At 36.8% G+C, this 20,269-nt stretch overlaps 1 protein-coding gene across 11 annotated transcripts in view; it reads left to right on the forward strand.

The window, feature by feature from the left end:
* Window positions 1-577: 577 nt before the first annotated feature.
* Window positions 578-20,269, forward strand: part of LOC5575667 (dachshund homolog 2) — a 149,895-nt gene continuing 130,203 nt past the window's right edge. For 7 of the 11 annotated variants that reach the window (XM_021848256.1, XM_021848262.1, XM_021848263.1 and 4 more), the window contains exon 1: window positions 578-2,682. In XM_021848256.1, the coding sequence (XP_021703948.1) occupies window positions 1,901-2,682 (782 nt within the window). In that variant the 5' untranslated portion in view covers window positions 578-1,900. The remainder of the gene's footprint in view (window positions 2,683-20,269) is intronic. The other 4 variants (XM_021848257.1, XM_021848258.1, XM_021848260.1 and 1 more) reach the window with 1 other exon arrangement.

Below are 20,269 nucleotides of genomic sequence, written 5' to 3' on the forward strand. Positions count from 1 at the left end.
GAACGTTTTAAAATAGTTCGACTTCTGATAATGTCCTTTGTAAGGTTTACACCTTACAAAGGACATTTAAAAATATCTAGTATATTTTTAGGTATCAACAAGACTTTTTGGGAAAAGGGCCCCCACCAGGCAATGACCCCCGGGCCCCCACATTCGTAAGTCCGGCCATGCCCTCAGTGTTCAATTATAACTCCAACAGTTGTCAACCGAGAGTGGTAACTTAAAACTTTTCCTTGTTTATAACGTTTTCTATACTTTTCAAAATACTTAAATCGAAAATTGCAGCAGAGCTGATGAATTTTCAAAACAAAAATCTATATTTAGCCAATCACAAGATAGTAATTCAATTATTAAATGTCTTAACACAATATTTCTTCAACTTAGTTCCCCTTTCCCTCGACATCCGGACCGGGCAACACTGCCACATCTTGATCGTTCGCCGCCGTCAGTCAGCATGCCCGCAGCGCAAAACAGTGCAGTGTTCTCTCGTCATCCGCTTCCACGGTAGGCCACTCTCCCGCTTCTTGCTAGCTTCGAACCGCACATGCATTCAACGGTACCTTGCTTCTGCTTATAGCCCGACTAACCGCTCTCCCTCTCACGAGCTTAATCACCACACCACCAGCGCCACCTCGGGGGCTGTGTGAGTGCGCGTAATGTGTGCTGTGTGCAAAAAAAAAGCTGCCGATCGATCGTACGGATTTGTGCTGAGCACGTTACCCTACCACCCCACAAGCCCACCCTTCCACAGGCAAGGAATCTCTCTCTCGCACACACCACGATAGAAAGCGGGAAAGCGCGAGCCAAATGGAATGACACCGACGACTGTCCACGTGTGAGTGCGCGAGTTTCTTCTGATGAGTGAGCGAGATCACTCTCCCCGATGCGCTCACACTCATGGGCGATGCAATGCAAACCCCCTCGCTGCGGATGTGTTGGTGCACCGTTGCTCTCGTACATATGTAAGATACAGATGAAGTCGGAGTTGAATTGAAAATGAAATGGAAATGAAAATACAACCCACCTATTTTTGTTTCATTTCAATGTTATACGATTAAGTGATTCGTTCTCTAATATATATTTTTAAAACTGTTATTTATTATTCGTGTGACTGCGGCGACGGTTTCTCGTGTGTTTCTCGGTGCTCCGCTCGCTGCAAGTGCTTCAACACAGTGTGGTCCGTAGCGTATAGTAAGTAGTACAGAAGAAGTGTTTTGCAGCTCGCCTGCTTTGTTGAGGTGCAACCTGGTGCTCGTTTTATGCTGAGTGTGTCTCTGCTCTGATCGAAGGCGGCGGCGAGTTGGACTGTGAGTGGCGTGCAGCAAAAAGTACTAACCAATTCGATTACCTATTGCCTGCCGAGTACTTTTGCACCTTGTGTCGCAGGAAAAGAAATTACCACCAAAGAAAGAAGTGACCGCGGTCCGATCCCGGAGTCGAATTGCCGCAAATTAGGGGGAAATAAACGCCCCAAAACTGTTAAGAGATTTCAGTCGTATAATTGGCATCCGCGCGCCTACACTCGAATCGAAGGCGATTTCGAATGAGTTACCGAGTTGTTCTCGGAAAGTGCAGTTAGTGAAAATTGCCAAATTGGCGGAAAAGTGATGAGGAAAAATGAATTAAGGTGTGACGGTGATTTGATCGGCTAGTTTTTCCAGTGTTTTACGGTGAAATGAGAAAGAAATAATTACTGGTGCAAACTGAAAAGGTGCTATCGTTTTTTCTCCCAAGTCGAAATGAAAAATCAGCGGAAAATATGAGAAAAAAAGTTGAGTAGAGTGAGAAAATCGGTGATTGATGCTACTTGTTAGGGTAGTGAAGAAGTGATTGATTTTTTTCTTTGTGCCTCAAGATAATTGACCACTCCGAAAAAGTGTTGCGTGTACGCAAAGATATTATGGACAGTGCAATGGATTCGGCATCGACGGCCAGTGATCACAGCATAGCGTCATCGAACGACTCCCGCGGACGCAATCTGTCTTCTCCTGCGATGCCCCATACGCACAACGGTGGCAGCCATGTCCTGGACAAAACTCGGACTCCGACTCCGGTCAGTCCGGTGCACAACAGTCACAACTCGAGTCTGAATCATGGCCCCGGGCGACAGATGGCCTCTAGTCCTTTGGGAGCGACACCTCAGCAGATGATGAGCATGCCACATCCGTTAAGTCCGCCACATGTGTCGACGCCCACGTCTATGGGAATGGTTGGAATGCCTCCTCGGATGGCTGGCGGTCTGACGCACATTCCGCCACATGGACTTGGATTGCTGAACTCCTTCATGCACCATGCCAGCCCGTTGGATTTGATGGCCGCTGCTCATCATCATGTCCCTCCCCGGTCCTACAATAGCCCGCCACCGATTTCGAGTTCCGACCCAACGGCGAACGAATGCAAACTAGTCGACTACCGAGGTCAAAAGGTGGCTGCCTTCATCATCCAGGGCGAAACGATGCTGTGTCTTCCGCAAGCTTTCGAGCTGTTCCTGAAGCATCTGGTGGGTGGTCTCCACACGGTGTACACCAAGTTGAAACGGCTGGACATTGTCCCGCTGGTGTGCAACGTCGAGCAGGTGCGGATATTGCGAGGTCTCGGCGCCATCCAGCCAGGAGTCAACCGGTGCAAGTTGCTGGCCTGCAAGGACTTCGATGTCCTGTACCGCGACTGTACCACCGCCAGGTGAGGTGGATTTGTTTTGTGCTATCCCTTTATTTCCAATATATTTTGCTTCAGTGTCCTAGATCTTGTAGTTGCTAGATGGTGTGGCATTGCTTTGATCTTTGTTAATTTACATTCGTTAATTACGGCATCTGCTACTAACTTCCTGGACTCTCAAATGATTTCCCGCGTATATCGTTGTTATGTGTCTCTGTGTGTGTTGCTATTTTGTAAGGGTATGCGAAATACCGAATGATTCCGTCAAATACGGTTCGAAACGAAATTCCGCGGAATTCCACGGAACTCGCACAGGCGAAATTTTTATTTTGCTATTTCGTTTCGTTTCGCCAAACTGTTAAAATATTTCCACGGAAAATTGAAAACAAACGGAATAAAACGGAATTTCGCGAAATTCGAGTTTAATTTCGAACAAAAAATAGGCAAAGCGTTCGCTTCTACTCCTATCTACAGTCAAAAATGGGTCCGTATTACGGATCAAATCGACTCATATTATGGATCAGAACACTATAACAGCAAATTATCTGCGAGGCAAACGAATGGTGTGCTAGAGAAAGCATACGTTTTGGCGTTTCTTTAGGAATCGTCTTATCTTAGATTCATAACTGGTCGGTGTTCAGACAGACTGAACCAAGTGTTTTTTTTATGGTTCCAGAAAAACGTTCCCCAGGCATGCGAAATATCCAAATATTTTTGTTTTTTGCTGTAATAAGGCTGATACAAATATTAATTTTCTTTTATGTCACCCCCCCCTTCAAAAATCCGAAAATTTTGAAGGGGAGAAAAAAAAAAAGATTCATCATTTTTTTGACATCAGTTAGGTTTTTTCAATTTTTAAAGTAAAAAACAAGTAAAATAATAATCCAGAGGAGGTTCGAAAAAAGTTTAACAATTATCGTTAAAAATAAAAATTCAAAAAAATATTTTTTTTTCATTTTTATTTTTTTGTTCCTTATTTATTTTTATCCCCCCCCCCCTCGTACCTTCCAAGTAGTCTCGGACATAAAATAAATTTAATATTTGTATCAGCCTAATGGAACTTATCTATTTCATGATACATCTGTATAAAAATAGCATAGGAAAAATCACAAAAACTACGAATGGAACAAAAGTGTTTAAGCATGTTATTGTTGATTGCGATGCTGTATAGATTTGTGCTTCGCGTAGGTAAAATAGGTTCTGCGTAATTGCTACTCTATTCGATGAGATATTCTCCGTTTAATCCAACTTTGATCCATATCTGTGTTATCCATAAGGGATGGTACACAAATTATGTCACGCTAAATTTGAACTTTTTCGACCCCCTCCCCCCCCCCCTTTGTCACACTTTTTGTATGAGTCCACCGAAAATTCTGTAAGGCTTGTCACGCTTGGCTCGACCACCTCCCCCCCCCCTTGGAGCGTGACGTAATTTGTGCATGACCCCTAACTGTTGGATGACTGTAGTATTGACTGGTCCGCAGGATATGATAAACTGCACTGCCGTTGTAAAGTTTCCAAAAACGCCCATTTGCCCTAAATTACTCGCGGCGAATAGCCCAGGAAAGGAACAACTGCGTTTGATGAACTACCGCAATGTTATCTTCCATAAGAATGAAGAAAACAAAACCACGGTTTCCTCCGGGAAACATCGCGTGTCCTGTTGAGCAATAATATATCAAAAAAACTGTTTGTACACAAATGTAAAAAAAAAGCTGCGGAGCGTGAGTCCCTGATGTTCTGGATTTGCTCAGGTGGTGCAGATTATTGATGCGCGCATTTGTTCTCTCTCTTGCTTTCCAGCTATGACATCACTTTTAACATAGCATAAGAACAGCTCTCCCAAATCAACGCGATTTTTCCGCGATGGCGACAAAAAATCGCCGCGATTTCGTTGTTGTGTCATAAAACTCTACATGTAGCAGCGGAATCGCAGCGATTGTTTGTCGCTGTCGCCGTAAAAAATCGCGTTGATTAGGGTGATCCAAAGCCACACCTCAAATCTTAAAGAGCACAAATCTAAAGAACCAGACGTCCATTCAAGCTGAAAACTCTATCGATTGCTTACTCGATGGCCAATCGATCAAGTGTTCAGCTTGAACCGCTGTCGGGTTCGTTAGATTTGTGCTCTTGAAATTCTGAGGTATGCCTTCGATTTATATTCACCTTAAACAAGGAAGATGCATACATTTTTTTTTTATCGAAAAGTGAATCTAGGTTTATTCACTGTACCACACCACCAACTCCTCTCTCCTTTTATAACGTGACATAATTTCCTCACGACCCCCAATTAAAAAAATGCGAATATTGATAATATATCATTACAAATATTAGAAGCCAAATGCCGCAAGGCAAAAATCTTAACCTTTTCAATACCGACATCAAGTTTCAAAATTCTCTAATTTCGCCATCTGTCGATCGATTTTGATGATTTATTTCAGGAAAAATCACAAATAAGTTTAAGGCTTAAAATTTAGTGAAAATGTGATTTTGTAGTCAGTATTAAACAAAGAATCTGAAAATGAGATAATATCGACAATCCTTAATTCTTCCAGAAATCGTCCACAAATTTGATCCCTCCAAGAATCCAATACTCCAGCAAATACTAAAGCAAATATTCCAGTGATTCCTCTGTTCTATTTATTTTTCTTCTTCTTTCTGGCGTTATGTTCCAACTGGGACAGAGTCTGCATCTCAGTTAAGTGTTTTCATGATCACTTATCGACTTGTGTCCCCAATCTCATTCATTCATGCCACAAAGCATAAAGTACAGCAAAAAAATGAATATCATTATTCCATGTTTTATGGTATATATTAGCATAACATAGGGGGCCCAGATAGCCGTAGCGGTAAACGCGCAGCTATTCAGCAAGACCAAGCTGAGGGTCGTGGGTTCGTCATTCATTTTGGCAACAATGATGTCTTTTCAGCTTGCCTGAGTGATAAACTATGTCTTGATAGAGAAACTTAAAAGTAGATGGAGTACCGTGTACCTTTAAATTCCGCTCCTAAATGCTTATTTTTGACAGATACGCGTATTTCGATTACCACTTGCGGTCTTCTTCAGTGTCAGTTACTCGTATCCACTGGTATCCGTATCCACACGGTACTCCATCTACTTTTAAGATTCTCTATTTGAGATTCTGCTCAGAGGATTCGAACATTCATTAAAGAGTATGTCTTGATAGTTTATATCGACTTGAAAAAGTATCACTGTACGCGCTAACATGTATAAAGTATTCTGATACTTTTTCAGCTGTGTCAGTTCAAAACTAACTGGTTTTCTTTGATTCGAAATCGTGAGATGAATCAGCAACAATCATCAACGACGCGTACAAATTTCGGCCATGACGGCCTACTTCGCATTAAATTAAACCCACTCATTGCCTTGTGTGAATGTCAGATATATTGAAATGAACCCTTATAAAGTTATTAAGAAAATTCCAAACAAACAGAAAAGAGACTTACCACAACATGTAAGGATTCCGCTGAGCAACACTAAGGTTTCCATATGGTAGAGGATTTAAAATACTTTTTTATGCCCATGGTCAAATTTCCAGATTTTGACATGAAAAAAAAAACTTAAACGTGTATTTCGCGAAACAAATTCAAAAATTTCGTTTCGTTTCGAAAAATTCCGTGAGATATTTGATTTCGTATCGAGTTACACGAAACATTTTTAAATTTCGTTTCGTTTCGTCATTATCAGCGCAAGATATTCCGCGTATCGTTTCGTTTCGTATCGACATGGAAAAAATCCATATCGCATACCCTTACTATTTTGAATGATTCCAGTTATGGAAGCTTTTTCGACGAATGCGATCACGATATGACAGTGTAATTAGTTCTCCGATGAAGGACATGTACATGTACGGCGATAAGATTGGACTGAAAGGGTGAAACCAGGTCACTGTAATGAGACGACGTGAAGCCGTTAGGCTTCTGCGTTGCTTTACTTGAGTTGACAGTCAGTGTGATAAATATTTTTTTAGGGTACATATATCATTTTTATCAAGATAACAGCATAACTGTCATTGAAAATATAGAATTTTTTGTCGCAGCCATTGAAAAAATTTCGTTGATTTGGGGGAGTGTTAAAATGAATAGCATAACGGCCTTCTTCTTCTAACAAAACAAACAGTGCTGAAAAGTGCTACTTTTCAGTACTGTATTGGAGACAGCCAATTAATTATCGATGTCTTCATTCGTGATTCATTAAATTACTCTGGGTTTCTCAATGTCTATGTGAACAAGCTTTCAATTTTAAATCCATTGGGTGATCCGTTACCACAAATGAGCCATTCTGATTCGAAATCGGTTCGTGCAGTGAACGTAGAAGTGATTGTTGAGTCAGTCCCAAAATGACGCTCCTGCATTGTTTGCTTAGAAAGTTGGCCACATAATTAATAACTACAACAGAGAAGAAAACTGCATTCTGCGTCAAATGAATTAAGAAAATAGATCCATTTGAGTTTGAGTGAAGGGAGAAAATTTGTGACACTCATTTTTTTTGATAATATTGATTGAAAATTCCAAATTGCTTCTTCGCATGAATGTCCATGTGGATTATTTTCTTATCTAATAATAACTTCTAAGTTCCCTACGGGATTTTTTTGAATTTCTTCTCGTTTGTTTAGAGTTTCTTCAATAATGCAACTAGAAATTGATCTAAAAATACATTGAGAGATTTTTCTTTAGGAAGTCTGAACACATTCTTCCAAAATTTTCCCAAACAAGTTGTCAAAGAAGTCATCTTAATTTTTTCCAAGAACGTCTCCAAGGAGATGCTCAGGAAGTTTAAAAAAATAATTAAAGGTAATTTCTGAAAAAAAAATCCGGTCGATATTTCTAAATCAAATCCTCAAGATGTCACCGATTTTGGTAAAATCGATGAAAAATTCCTACAAGCTTCTCTTTTTTAAAGATCTCTGGATTTTTTTAGACTCTTAAGAAAGTCTGGAATAGCTGACAAATTAATTTTCGGAAAGTTTTCTAAACCTTGCATTATTTCCTACAGGGTTTTCTAGAGGAAATCCCTGGAAAAAAACTCGATTTGAACTCTTGAAGGAATAACGGGAAACAGGGCTCATTATAGCAATGTTTCCAAAGCAGTTTCTGGCTTCCTTCGGCTCAAGTTATAGAGGGCCCCGGATATTTGATGGTTTACAGAACAATGTACTTTTGAATCCAAAACATGACGTTTTGTTAAAACTTACCGTTCTATAAGGTTCAAGTAAACGCTATTTAACAATATAACTGGATGCTACAAGGGCCCCTCCAAACCTGATTTTTAAAAGCTTTTTTTCTATTGCTATGGGAAAAAATACTCAAATATTTATTTCAAAATAATCCTCTTGTACTGATTGAAAAAGTTTTTGGAGAACTGTTATATTCAATAATGCACTCGTTCAGACTTGCAACCAATTTGTCAAGAAATATTTTAAAAGACAATCCAAAGCAGCATTTTCTGTGAAATTCATTGAAGAAAATAAGACTGTTTGAAAAATCTTCTGGGAGAATAGTTTTTTTTATTTTTCGGGAATAAAACTAAAAAATCTATTGAGGACATTTAGGTTATGCTAATTATCTATATATATAAAAACGGAATGGTGTTTGTATGTCACGAAATATCTTTAGAATGAGTCAACGGATTCACCTGATTCTTTCACAGTTAGGTTCGTGAAGTTTTCAGACGTGTCATTATGTAAAAAACAGGTCGAAAAACTTCACGGGAAAATTGAGATAAACAGGGGTAGGTACATTTTTGTCGAATTTTTTTAACAATATCATACAGCCTACTTCGGGAAAAACCAGGCTTGTCAGGTCAACTAGTTTTGAATAATTTGGATTACATAGGAGTTCGAAAATTTTTGCTTTTACTTGTTTCATAATGGGAAAGCTTTCTACAAACCTACGCTTCTATTTCGCAAGTTTTGTTTTTTCAATTCTATTTAACTCAGGATAACCGGGTCAGCTGGATTACAATCCGGAGCCTTGCAAATCAGATGGGGAGATTTCTGATTTTTTCAAATCTCTCGTGCGGGAGTTCTCAAATGTACTGTCAAAAAAACTTACAGAAAACATACTAAAAGATAAAAAATTCCTAGCAATTTTAAAATTCCTACAGATGTTTTGTGGCATCATAAGTTCAGATTGATAAACATGTCTGGTGCCATTTCAGAGTTATCACATTTGTAAAGATTTTTTAAAGACTTTATTCCCACTATTAAAGTATCTGTCTAAATTTTATTCATTGGTTTTCTGATTTTGGAGATATTTCAAAATTCCTAGGGGAATATTAATTTCGTTTTATATATAGAAATCGTTCGTTTGAACTGCGAATGTTTCCATCCTCGTAATGAAACGTGTCCCCTAAGTTCGAAACAAGCAATCACCAATAATATTGATCATATAGCGCCAAATATTTTGTAATCGAAATACAATCAATCGACGAAATGCATACTTGATGGCGATAAAATGCTTCCAACATTTAAGTGTTAGTTTTGATCGTCTTATAGTGTTAAGAACTGCAAACCATCGTGATTGAAGGGTTCAATTCTAAAATTGCAGTAGATCTGTTAAAAGCAAATCAATTTCACCAGCATTTTGATAAAGACCTCAGAGTCGTAAGCCAATTTTAGGAATTAAACGGGTAGAATATGGGGTCTTTTCTAGGTCGTTTTATAAGCTTTTTCATTAAGACAATTACATTATATGAGTGTGAATTACGAAGACCTTTCTAATGCAATATATTTTATATTAATGAAATCGTTATCGTTTTCCTGTGAATCTTTAAACTAATGTTCTACCATGTTATGAAAATAAGAGATTTAACAGAATGCCTCTAGTTGAAAAACATAAAAAATAAAAAAAAAAAACTCCAAAGAAAAGCTGTCTTCAAAGTTAAACATTATTTTTCGCATAACAAAAACCCTATTTTTTTAAACAATCTATATGTTGGTATCCTATACTAATCCAATGAAAGTAGAGCTTCAAACTATCAACAATATTCCATCATTATTTAACACTAGGTGACTCTTATGATTATTACCAAGTTTGCTAGAATACAATCCTTTTATCCCAGCAAAAAAAAAGTAAAGCAAAAAGCGTGTTCAAAATTGATTAGGATTACTTAAGGCTCAAGCATCCATCATTTAATCATCAACAATCATCAAAAATGAACAACCAGTTTCTTCCTCCAAATTTAATGAAATCTTCATGAAAATCTATCATTGCATTACAGATAGCAAGTGCAATGCAATGATAGATTTTTATGAGCATTGCTTCAATTTTGAGCAAAAAAAAAATGGTTTTGAAAATTTGTAAAACGATGATGGTTTTTTTCCTCTTAAGAAACTATACTTGTACAAAGGAGAACTAAATCATGACTTTTGACAGTACTCTTCAAAAAAATTACTTTTTTTTAATCATTTTATGTATTTTAAAACATGTACGCATATTAACCGATCTAGTTATTTGTAAACGTTTTTCTATTAATTTATTTTGGTCGCTTTTTTATTCTCCGAACATCGTACAATACGTAGGGTAACGGTCGTATTTTGGACCCCCTAAGAAAGTGATTTTAGTTTTTTGTCCCAATTAATTAATTGCACAGCATAATCAAGTCAAAGAACATGCCAAAATGTAGAGAAAAACTTCCTTTACGAGACAAAAATGCTCATACGGTCATGTAGGGTCCAGAAAACGTCGAAAATAATAGAATTGTGAAGCACTGTTTTTCATTATTTTGGACACACCAATACATTTTGGACCCTCAAAGTATATATTTTGGACCCCCGGCATTTTTTTATCGTTTAACGACAAAATCCACGACACTGGTTGTATGATATGCTTGCCCATAGTCTAATCAATCGATTGACAATGGAAAACCGAAAAAAATCTACGCCTTTGGTTCAGAAATTTGAAAAAAGTTTTTGTTTACATTTGAAAAATTTCTGACGGCTTCATTTTCTGCGTGTAACGTGTTGTAACGGTTGCATAGATGAACCGATTAAATTAAATTAATTTCAGATAAAATAAACACATTTTCTATGTACAAACGGTTGATGCAAGTGCGGAATAGTCCTATCTTTCCAAATGGCATGCGAATTGAGTTGGTCTTTTGATTTGAATAGGGAAATTTGCAGGAAAATGGTCCCGGGGGTCCAAAATATATAGGGGTCCAAAATATATTGGTTACCCTATTAGTCGAACAATGTACAGAAGACGGATTATGATTTTTTTTTTGATAAATAAAACAAAAATAGCAAACACAAAGTGTCTTCTCTATAAAATGCACAGTCATTACCTCTTCTTAAGACTGAAAGATTTAATAAAAGTGCAAAAATAAGTGCACTCATAAAAACTGTTTAAGTAATCTTTTGAATTTTCTCTAGCACTCGGCTAGACATTATGGTGCTAATAACATTCTATGACATTGTGACTGTAATGGCAGCTGACTAAGTCAGATGAGAACTATGAGATCGAGTACTTTGTGTTCAACCGCACAAATGACAATATATTATTCTACTTTTTTTTCTTGAAAATTTGTTCATTAAAAGACAATTGCAAATAACTTGCCAAAATCAACAAGATGGGAGCAAGTTTATCTGCAAAAACCTATTTGAACCTAACCAGAGCATTCAATTTACTTGTATCAACATAAAATTATCGATACGGAATTTGAATGATTCAGATATTTTTCAATCATTGCTGCCGACCATGTTACGTTTTCCACGTGATTGTGCAGAATTACCCCACGTCTTGAGTATTCCATCTTTGAAAACAGTTGCCAATGTGAATCTTGATGAAATTTTTATCACTGAATCAATGAGACACAGCGTAGCAAAAATAATATTCTTGCGTGTCTCAAGGATCAAAGTATGTGTCTCCAGAAAATTTGAAGCTGCCGAATATGGTGCCGTTTTACGAAATGTCCCTACACGTCACAATTCTTAGCTACAGGTCGTAAAAATTGATTAAACGCTGACCGTATTGATGTTTACATGAAATATATACTACGATTTATCAAACTTTTTAGAAATCTTATCCTGGTGGACCACCAAGCATACAAATAAGGACTTCAACCTTCATTTAGCGCTCAACGCTCCGTCATTGTAATCATCGTCATCATCAAAACTTCAAAACTTAAGGATTTAGATTAAGAAACAGTCAGTGGGATTACAATAATTCGTGACAGTGACAAATAAAATTAAATAAAAAATAAATAAAATAAGAGCAGTTCTTCTGTTCATATTTTTTTTGATTTTGAACGAAAAAACTGCTTTTGAAAATTTCGAAACCAATGACGGATCCTGCCCACTAAAGATAACTGCTCGAAAAAATTTAGATTAAATCGTTTTTTTAAACATGTTTTGGTTCCCATACAACTTTTTTCGTTTTTCTCATATGGCAAAATACAATACTTTTCTAAATCATCAAAAAATAACTTCTAAGCATCGAAAAAATTGTAAACTTATTGTTGTTTAACAAATGAAGTTTGGATTCGGTGCAAATTAAGCAAATAAATAGCCATACAAGCTGTCAAACTTCCATGCTAGTTGACCAAAAACGACAAATTTTGCAGCTTATATCTCAATAAAGAGTTCTGCAGTTCGCTATGACAAGAGGTTCAACTGAAAATTCTAAGTAGAATAGATTTGATAAGTGTTATAATTAATTACTTCTGGTTTACCGCCGAAAATTTTATGATTTTGCACAAAGCTTGGAATGTTGCTTATATTAGGTATGATAATCTTCTATCATTTGACCCAAGAAACAGAAATTGAACGTTGACTTTGTCGTGAATATTTAAAGCTTTGCCTACAATACAAGGACTTTCTATAGAGATTTTTTAGGTCATTCAGATCATTCTTTTAAAGCCGAACATTTCAATCATATGGTGATTCCCTATAAATATAGTATTTTCAACGTTCCTCGAAAATACCTTATTTGGCTTATCATAAACTGCAAGAGCATCTGAGGATGGCAACCCAATGAATTTATTACATCAGTGCTTTCATGTTAGTATAAAGTGCGTGATTACCGAGTGAACAGTGAAAAAAAGCGAGTAATTTGAACCAAAAAGATCCCGAACAATGTACACGTACACGATGAATGGGAAATAAATGAACCATTTGACTAAATCCTCAACACTACTAGAGACCCTCCCATTCTAACTAATTGGCCAAATAAAATTCGCTTCGACCTCGTACTTGCGTCGGACCCCACCATCGCTCCCGATTCTCCCTCTATACATTTTGGTCCCGGTTTCTCCCCCAACTAGACGAGAAGGTGTGCAATCCGTGAACCAGTAAAAGTGCGTATCGCATAACAAAGAATATGATGCACAATTTCACTGCTCTGCTGATGGGTGCACAACAATGAATTCATAAACCCAGTCAATGAAACAAAGGTTTCGTAGCAAAGGCTAACAAAAAACCCGGCTGACTGGCTGACCATCACCGATCTCTGCCGGCCCCAATACCAAACTCCATCCCCATCGACGATCTTTTGGGACGGGAAAAATATTATTGTGACATAGGTTAAGCGTACGCATCAGTTGTCTACCCGAAAAAAAGTCAATAAAATAATTCGAAACAAGCAATAATTGGGTATGAATTAGAAATTGTCGAAAAGAAATCGCAAAAAGAAATAAAAACAGTCAAAAATAGTTATTAACTACGAGCTTTCTTTGTCGAAGTTGCCATTTTCGCATTCGTATATCGTGTGGCAGGTACGATGATACTCTATGCCCAGAGAAGTAAAGGAAATTTCCATCATGAAAAAATCCTGGACCGACCGGGAATCAAACCCAGACACCTTCAGCATGGCTTTGCTTTGTAGCCGCGGATTCTAACTCCTCGGCTTAGGAAGGCTTCAAAACGCAGAGCATTCCTCTTCATTAAATGCTCGATAATTTAGCTACCATTCGGGACTCGGAAGCAGCGGAGAAGAGCCTGAAAAAGCGCCAAAGCGAATTCGCTGCTCGCGTTTAGCGCGTCGCTGTTTTTTCAATTTGCATGAATAAAGAATGCACTCGATAATTACATATGATTCGAGGTTGTGTTTTTGCTTTCTCACCTGTCAATTGGAAGTGGCTTGTGTGAGGAAGCTATTAAGCATTGCTTGTTGGCCCATGTTTGATACCATTGCATTGAATGACTGACGACTGACTGACTGACTGATGCGAATGGTAATGTTGCTTTTTCCGATGCTACCAGGTACTGTTAACTACTAAGCTAAACGAGTGGGTAAGCTTCTGCACAATTTAATGCTCTCTCTAGCATTAACGACGATGACGGATAACAAGATAGGGAATGAGTTGTGCGTATGAAATGCGTGTCCCTCTTGGACATTGAGTGACCCTTGTCATCGACTTTCTTACGAATGGGTTTCGGTTAGTGTTCAGCTGTATGTCAATGTTTTGGATAACGGTTGAAGGATTCTGGCAAGTTTTGTTCTCCGAAAATTTGAATTGTCTAAATTTATTTAATGTCTGTATTTATAGCGAAATCGTCTTTAGCGATGTGCGATGCTTATTTGTGCTAAGTTTTTGTATGAGATGGTTTCATAGATACGCCTCCACTTTTGGAGGCGATATATTTTCAAAATTTTTGCGAGTGTATCGAACTAACCTGCCATCTTGTGCGACCTAATTAAGGATATTGCTGTTTGCATTTGAGATGCAAATCTTGACTAAACGTAACACAAAACTATAGAAGGATACCTAGCAACGATTACATAAATCACCGCCGCCCTAGCAAGAAAAATCTAGCTCTGACATCGCATTTCTTGTGAAAAATCTTACAGCGTTTGGTGTTCCCGCATTTGAAATTTGCATTTCAAACGCACACAGCAATAATAAAGTTGAGTTGACAGCTGCTATGGATTGATTCGCCTTTTTTGTACGTGTATACGGAATGAAACAAAATGAACAAATGAACTCAGTAAAAGAAAAATTGGTCAATCAAACAACTTTATTCATTATGTTGTGTGAGTGTGATGTTATTTTCTTTAATTAAACGACTTTTTGGGTGAATTCTCATGCTACTTCTGGTTGTCTGGGAATGCTATTGACACATTCCAAAAATATCAACTCCTAGATAACAAAACATCCATAAAATGTTCATAATATGGAAGAGAAAATTTAAAATGATATAAATAAACTTTTATTTCATCAAAAGTACCATGAAAAACAACGCTTGAACTGTTGAATATTTGGTGAAATATATAAAAAAAATATTGTTAGGATATGTGATATTTAACATTCGAATGAAGTCCCACATTGTCGTAACAATTCAATAACAATTTTTATTATATGATGAACATGTATACTAGAGTGGTTCAAAATTTCGTTACTGCTTGATACTTCATACTGAGTATCCTCCTAAAATTTCTTGTCTTGTTTGGATCAGAACTGGGACTATACAAGCCCTTCATAGTTTGTACGAGAATTGCAATGGGAAACCCATGTGTTCGTTCATTCGATCATAGTACTTTCCCATTTGCGCCAGATGATTAGTATTGTGCTGATACTGTCAGATACAGTTATCCTCTACATCTTTACCAAAGTCATTCTAAAATCCTACGTCACAGTAATTAAATAAGAAAAATTTATATTTTAGGCAGGCAAAATTTTTGCATCTGGCGCGAAGTATACCAAACACAAATAACGGCCTGTAGAGCAGCTCATTTACTACACAGCTAAAAATATGTTGTAAATTTCAGTTTATTTTCATGCACATATTTGGAGCATCCAAATAAACTGGAATATCCACGACAATTCGCTTATTTTTCAATCGAATGCACTTTAAGATGAAGATGAATCGAATCCAAACCTCAAATTTTCAAGGGCACGGATTTGGAGAACCAAACATCCGTTTCAGCTTAAAACCTAATCGATTGGTCACTCGCTAGTGGTGTTCGGTGTTCGATTCTCCAGATCCGTGCTCTTGAAAATTTGAGATTTGGCTTCGATTCATCTTCACCTTAAATTTACACGATCATGTAACATTCAAACATCTTCAATTGAAAATTAAACATGATGCTGTAATAGAAGATGAATTTGGTATACTTTCACTTTATTCTTCAGTTTACACTACATTGAATTTAAAATATTTTTAACTGTATATAGCTAAAGATTTTCAATTCAATAACTAATTACTGAGATGCACGATTTGTAAACGGTTATTCGGCAAAAGTGTAGCTGATACAGTATCTGATATATAAAATGCACCAAAGCCGTTTTCGCATACCGAATGGTCAACTGCAGAGAAATATATCTCCACCGTTTCTCAACCGATTCTTTTTATTTTTACTGTGACGAACTACAAATTATCTAAATTTTTGATAACTACTGACAAAGTTGAGTGAAAAGTATTGATTCAAATTCAAAAGATAAGTTGGCAAAAAAAAGTGCGATAATCATATCTATAGCTATCAAAATTTGAGGTTGTTCGCCACAATAAAAATAAAAAGAATCGGTTCTAGTAACGACGGAGATATAGTTCTCTGAAGTTGACCATTTTGTATGCAAAACGGCTTTGATGCATTTTATATTTCTTATACTGTATCTAACAATATAAGCACAAGATCATTGACATACTCTTTCCAACGCATAATAAATAACTAATCTGGATCGAAAATTTTTGAGGATGGATATTGCCATATGGTAAGAATTTATTTCATTTGCCAATAACATAGAAAACAACGCCCAGATAGCCGTAGCGGTAATCGCGCAGCTATTCAGCATGACCATGCTGAGGGTCGTGGGTTCGAATCCCGCTGGTCGAGGAACTTTTCGTAAAGGAAATGTTCTCGATTCCCAGGGCATAGAATATCTTCGTACCTGCCACACGATATACACATGCAAAACTGCTCTACTTCCATCGACTTGGCCTGCTGGAATTTTCTTCAGGGAGTTTCACAATCACTCGTAGGATCCGTGATCATAGGTGTTCGGAACTTTAGAATGATGCCAAATGTTATGCAATAAGCAATTCGTATTGTTTGAAATTGTATTTGAAAATTGTTGTTTGCCTTCCATTGTGTATTTGTATTAGTTGTTTTTATGTTAATATTTAGTTTAAAAATTAAATTTCAATGAGATCGTTGTAAGATCAGTTGGAATAAATAAATAAATGATATAAATGAAATAAATGAAAAATGGTCAATCGGCAAAGAAAGCTCTCAGTTAATAACTGTGGAAGTGCTCATAAGAACACTAATCTGAGAAGCAGGCATTGTCCCAGTTGGGACGTAACGCCAGAAAGAAGAAGAAGATAGAAAACAACGCTTTAAAATTAACTCAACCTACAAACATAGAAAACTTATCGTGACAGTATAAGATTTTAACATTTTTTGGCTTAATTTATTGATAATACTTTGCAAAATTTGGCATTGCAATAACCCTATCTTCAACAACGAAATATGTTTAAGTATCGAAAGCTTTCTGAATATTAAATTTCGTTTGAACAGAAATGATAACGTATGTTATATATGTATTCCAGTTACAGTTACCCCACAGAAATATGGATCAGAGTTAGATTTCACGAAGAATATCTCATCAAATAATCAATAAAAAAACGCATGGTTTCACTAAAATACAATTCATTTACCTCGCATCTAAATTGCTGTTGTAGTGTTCTGATTCATAATTGTGAGTCTATTTCATCAAGAATAAGGATCCTCCTTTCTCACTGATCCACATATGTGGAGTGCACAGCGTTTGAAATTTCTGGAGGAATCGACACTTTTTCGCGAATTTTTCGATGTATTCTCAAAAACAACTATATTCTGCAGTGCCAGGGGAGTGATTTTGTTTTATGCAGCGTTACCATGATTTTTAATCATATTTTATTCTGAAAAATGAGTCTTAGTTGATCCACATCTGTGGGGTGACTGTAGCTCTTGAATCATTGAAAGTAGGACTGATCAGTTGGCTGAAAGTAGAAGTAATCAGTTGGCTACAAAGCTGGCTGGAGTTGGTTAAGACTAAATCAATTGTAGAAGGATTTCTAGAAGAGAAGTTGGGATATCAAGGTATTGAATTGAAAAGAATCTTGAAGAGAACTTACCGAAAAAAATCCTGTCGTTGAAATTGGTTAGAGAATTGCCTAACGAGGAATTTTTGGCATTGGATGTTTGATAAATGACCAAATGATTAGACTTATAGCGAGTCAATTTTCTTAATTCTGTATCAAGCAGATGATATTGCTGTACAGTGTATAAGAAAGGCAAATGGACAGTTATGAAATTGTATTTACTGAACCGTGTTTCAAAAGAAACACCCATAGTGTCAAAAACTTTGGTTTGAACTTACTTTTAATACGCTTAACAATTAACCCCTCTACATGCTTCATATAGGGTTTATCATTTGTAGATTCACGAGAGTAAAATTTAGTAGATAGGGAAATATTTAATTCTTAACCTGCTTTGTTATATGGTTATCAATTTTTCCCCAGTGTGTCATTTTCAATTTTTGATATTCAAACTAATTTTATGAAATGTTAAATATTGCTTGATTAAAAATCGATTACAGTGGGATTTCGTTTTCGAAATTTTCACTTGCCAAAAACGGAACAGTGCTAAAACCATAAACCAATTTTCCTGACTTTTTTTTTCAATTTCGTTTTAAAAAATATCAGAATGTTTTAACATCATTCTCACGAAACCATATGATGGGCAAACTTCGTAGCGGTCCATATAGAAGCAGATTCTCGTAGGGTAGGACTATGCTATGAATCTATTGTTCCGTTATGTTAATTATGACAGACAAATTTCATTAAGTTTTAACCAAAAAACTAGTTCTAATTTTTGATGATTTCTGATTATTGAATGATGGATTCTTGATCCTTAAGAAGCTGGGCTTGAATAATATCTATTGAGCGCAACTTCTCAAACTTAACCCAACTATCTGAAATCAACGAAAACTCATAGGTTTAGAGGAAACCCATAGAGCTCGATAGAAATCTTGAGGTGCTGCGACATTGCTAAAAATTCTCAAGTCCTCAAAAGTATAGTTGAACTTTCCAGGTTACTGCTGGCTATCCCAGGATTTCGCTGAGAAACTCTTCAAAATTAAAGATTTTGGTAAAAATATTTAGAATACTACTCAAACAATCCACAGTATCCCGCTTTAAATTCCTAGGAAGCCCAAGAAATCATAGAAGTTTATTAGGAATTGGTAGATTGGTGATTTAAATAAAATAATATTCTTCAGGTCCTGCAAAAACCCCAAAAGTCCTTAGGATTATGCATCCGCTCAGCATCTTCAAGAAGCGCGCTAGAAATTCTCTCAAGCCCACTACAAAAACCTAGGATCACTTATATGATCTCTGTTCTGATATTTATTGTTTGATTTTAATTATATTTTTATCAAACTTCAAATGACGAAATCAACGGCGAGGTCATACATTTTTCTAGCGGCTTTTAATTTAACGTATTTCTAAAATCTACTTTAAAAAACGTAGCTTACTTAATGAAACTCCATAAAAAGTTAGCAGACACAATTTTTTGATCCATTTGTTCCTATTATTGCAATATAATATTACTTGAGAAATTTCACACACGACATGCATTTAATTCAGCAATAAAAAGAACAGTGAGCTGAAGAGACGAGACGAAATTTATTTGAAACTTTCTGTAAATAATACACTTTTTGTTGCTCTTGTCTCACCGCCTGTGTTTTGTTCAAACGATCTGTCACAAATCTGAATAAAAAGGATTATGACTTACCGGCACTTTCAACTGGGCTGGTTAAACAGTATGAATGCCTAAGATGTGGTTTTCGATCACTAGTCGAGTTACTAGAGATTAATGACTTTATGAAACTTCTCGAAATAAATAAATGCGTACGGTAGCCCTAGTAGGGTCTAGAATTTGGGGGAATATCGACTAAGATGCAGCCTCCTGTTCATATGGCTAAACCAACAGACGCAATCATATTTGCAAAAGCATGCAAATTTTAATTTTGTTGCCAAAATCGAAGGGTGCCAAAAACGGAATCCTACTGTACATAAACTGATAAGATCAATATAGTACTGATTCTGTTATTTGACAACTAGTGGTCCCGGCCACATTTCTTGCCATCAAGTAAGCTGTTGAAAAACGCCACGAAGCGTTCCGTACAAAATTACAGTTCCATTACTCCTATTTTTCAGACTTATCCGTTCCATATCTTGTGTAAAATAATTTTCAAACTTCGATAGCCCATTCTCAAGCCAATTCGTGACATACAAACACCATTTCATTTCATCAGCTATTCGTCAAGACCATGCTGAGAATCGCAGGGTTCAAATCCCACCCGTCGAGAATCTTTTCGGATTGCAAACTTTCTCGACTTCCCAGGGTATAGAGTATCTGTACCTGCCACAAAATACACACATGCAAAAATGATCAGTCGACAAAGAAAGCTCTCAGTTAATAACTGTGGAAGTGCTCATAACAGGGTGTCTATCCAACCGGGAAATCCGGGATAAGCGGGAGAAACTTGTAATTACGAATGACCGGGAAGAATACGGGAAATTGTAGAGCACGCTGGGGAAATATGTAGTTCTAACATTCAAAGTTTCAATTTGAAGCACTATTCGATAAACCAAAGAATGTTGCC

The sequence above is a fragment of the Aedes aegypti genome, chromosome 2 (genome assembly GCF_002204515.2).
Source record: "Aedes aegypti strain LVP_AGWG chromosome 2, AaegL5.0 Primary Assembly, whole genome shotgun sequence".
Classification (NCBI taxonomy): domain Eukaryota; kingdom Metazoa; phylum Arthropoda; class Insecta; order Diptera; family Culicidae; genus Aedes; species Aedes aegypti.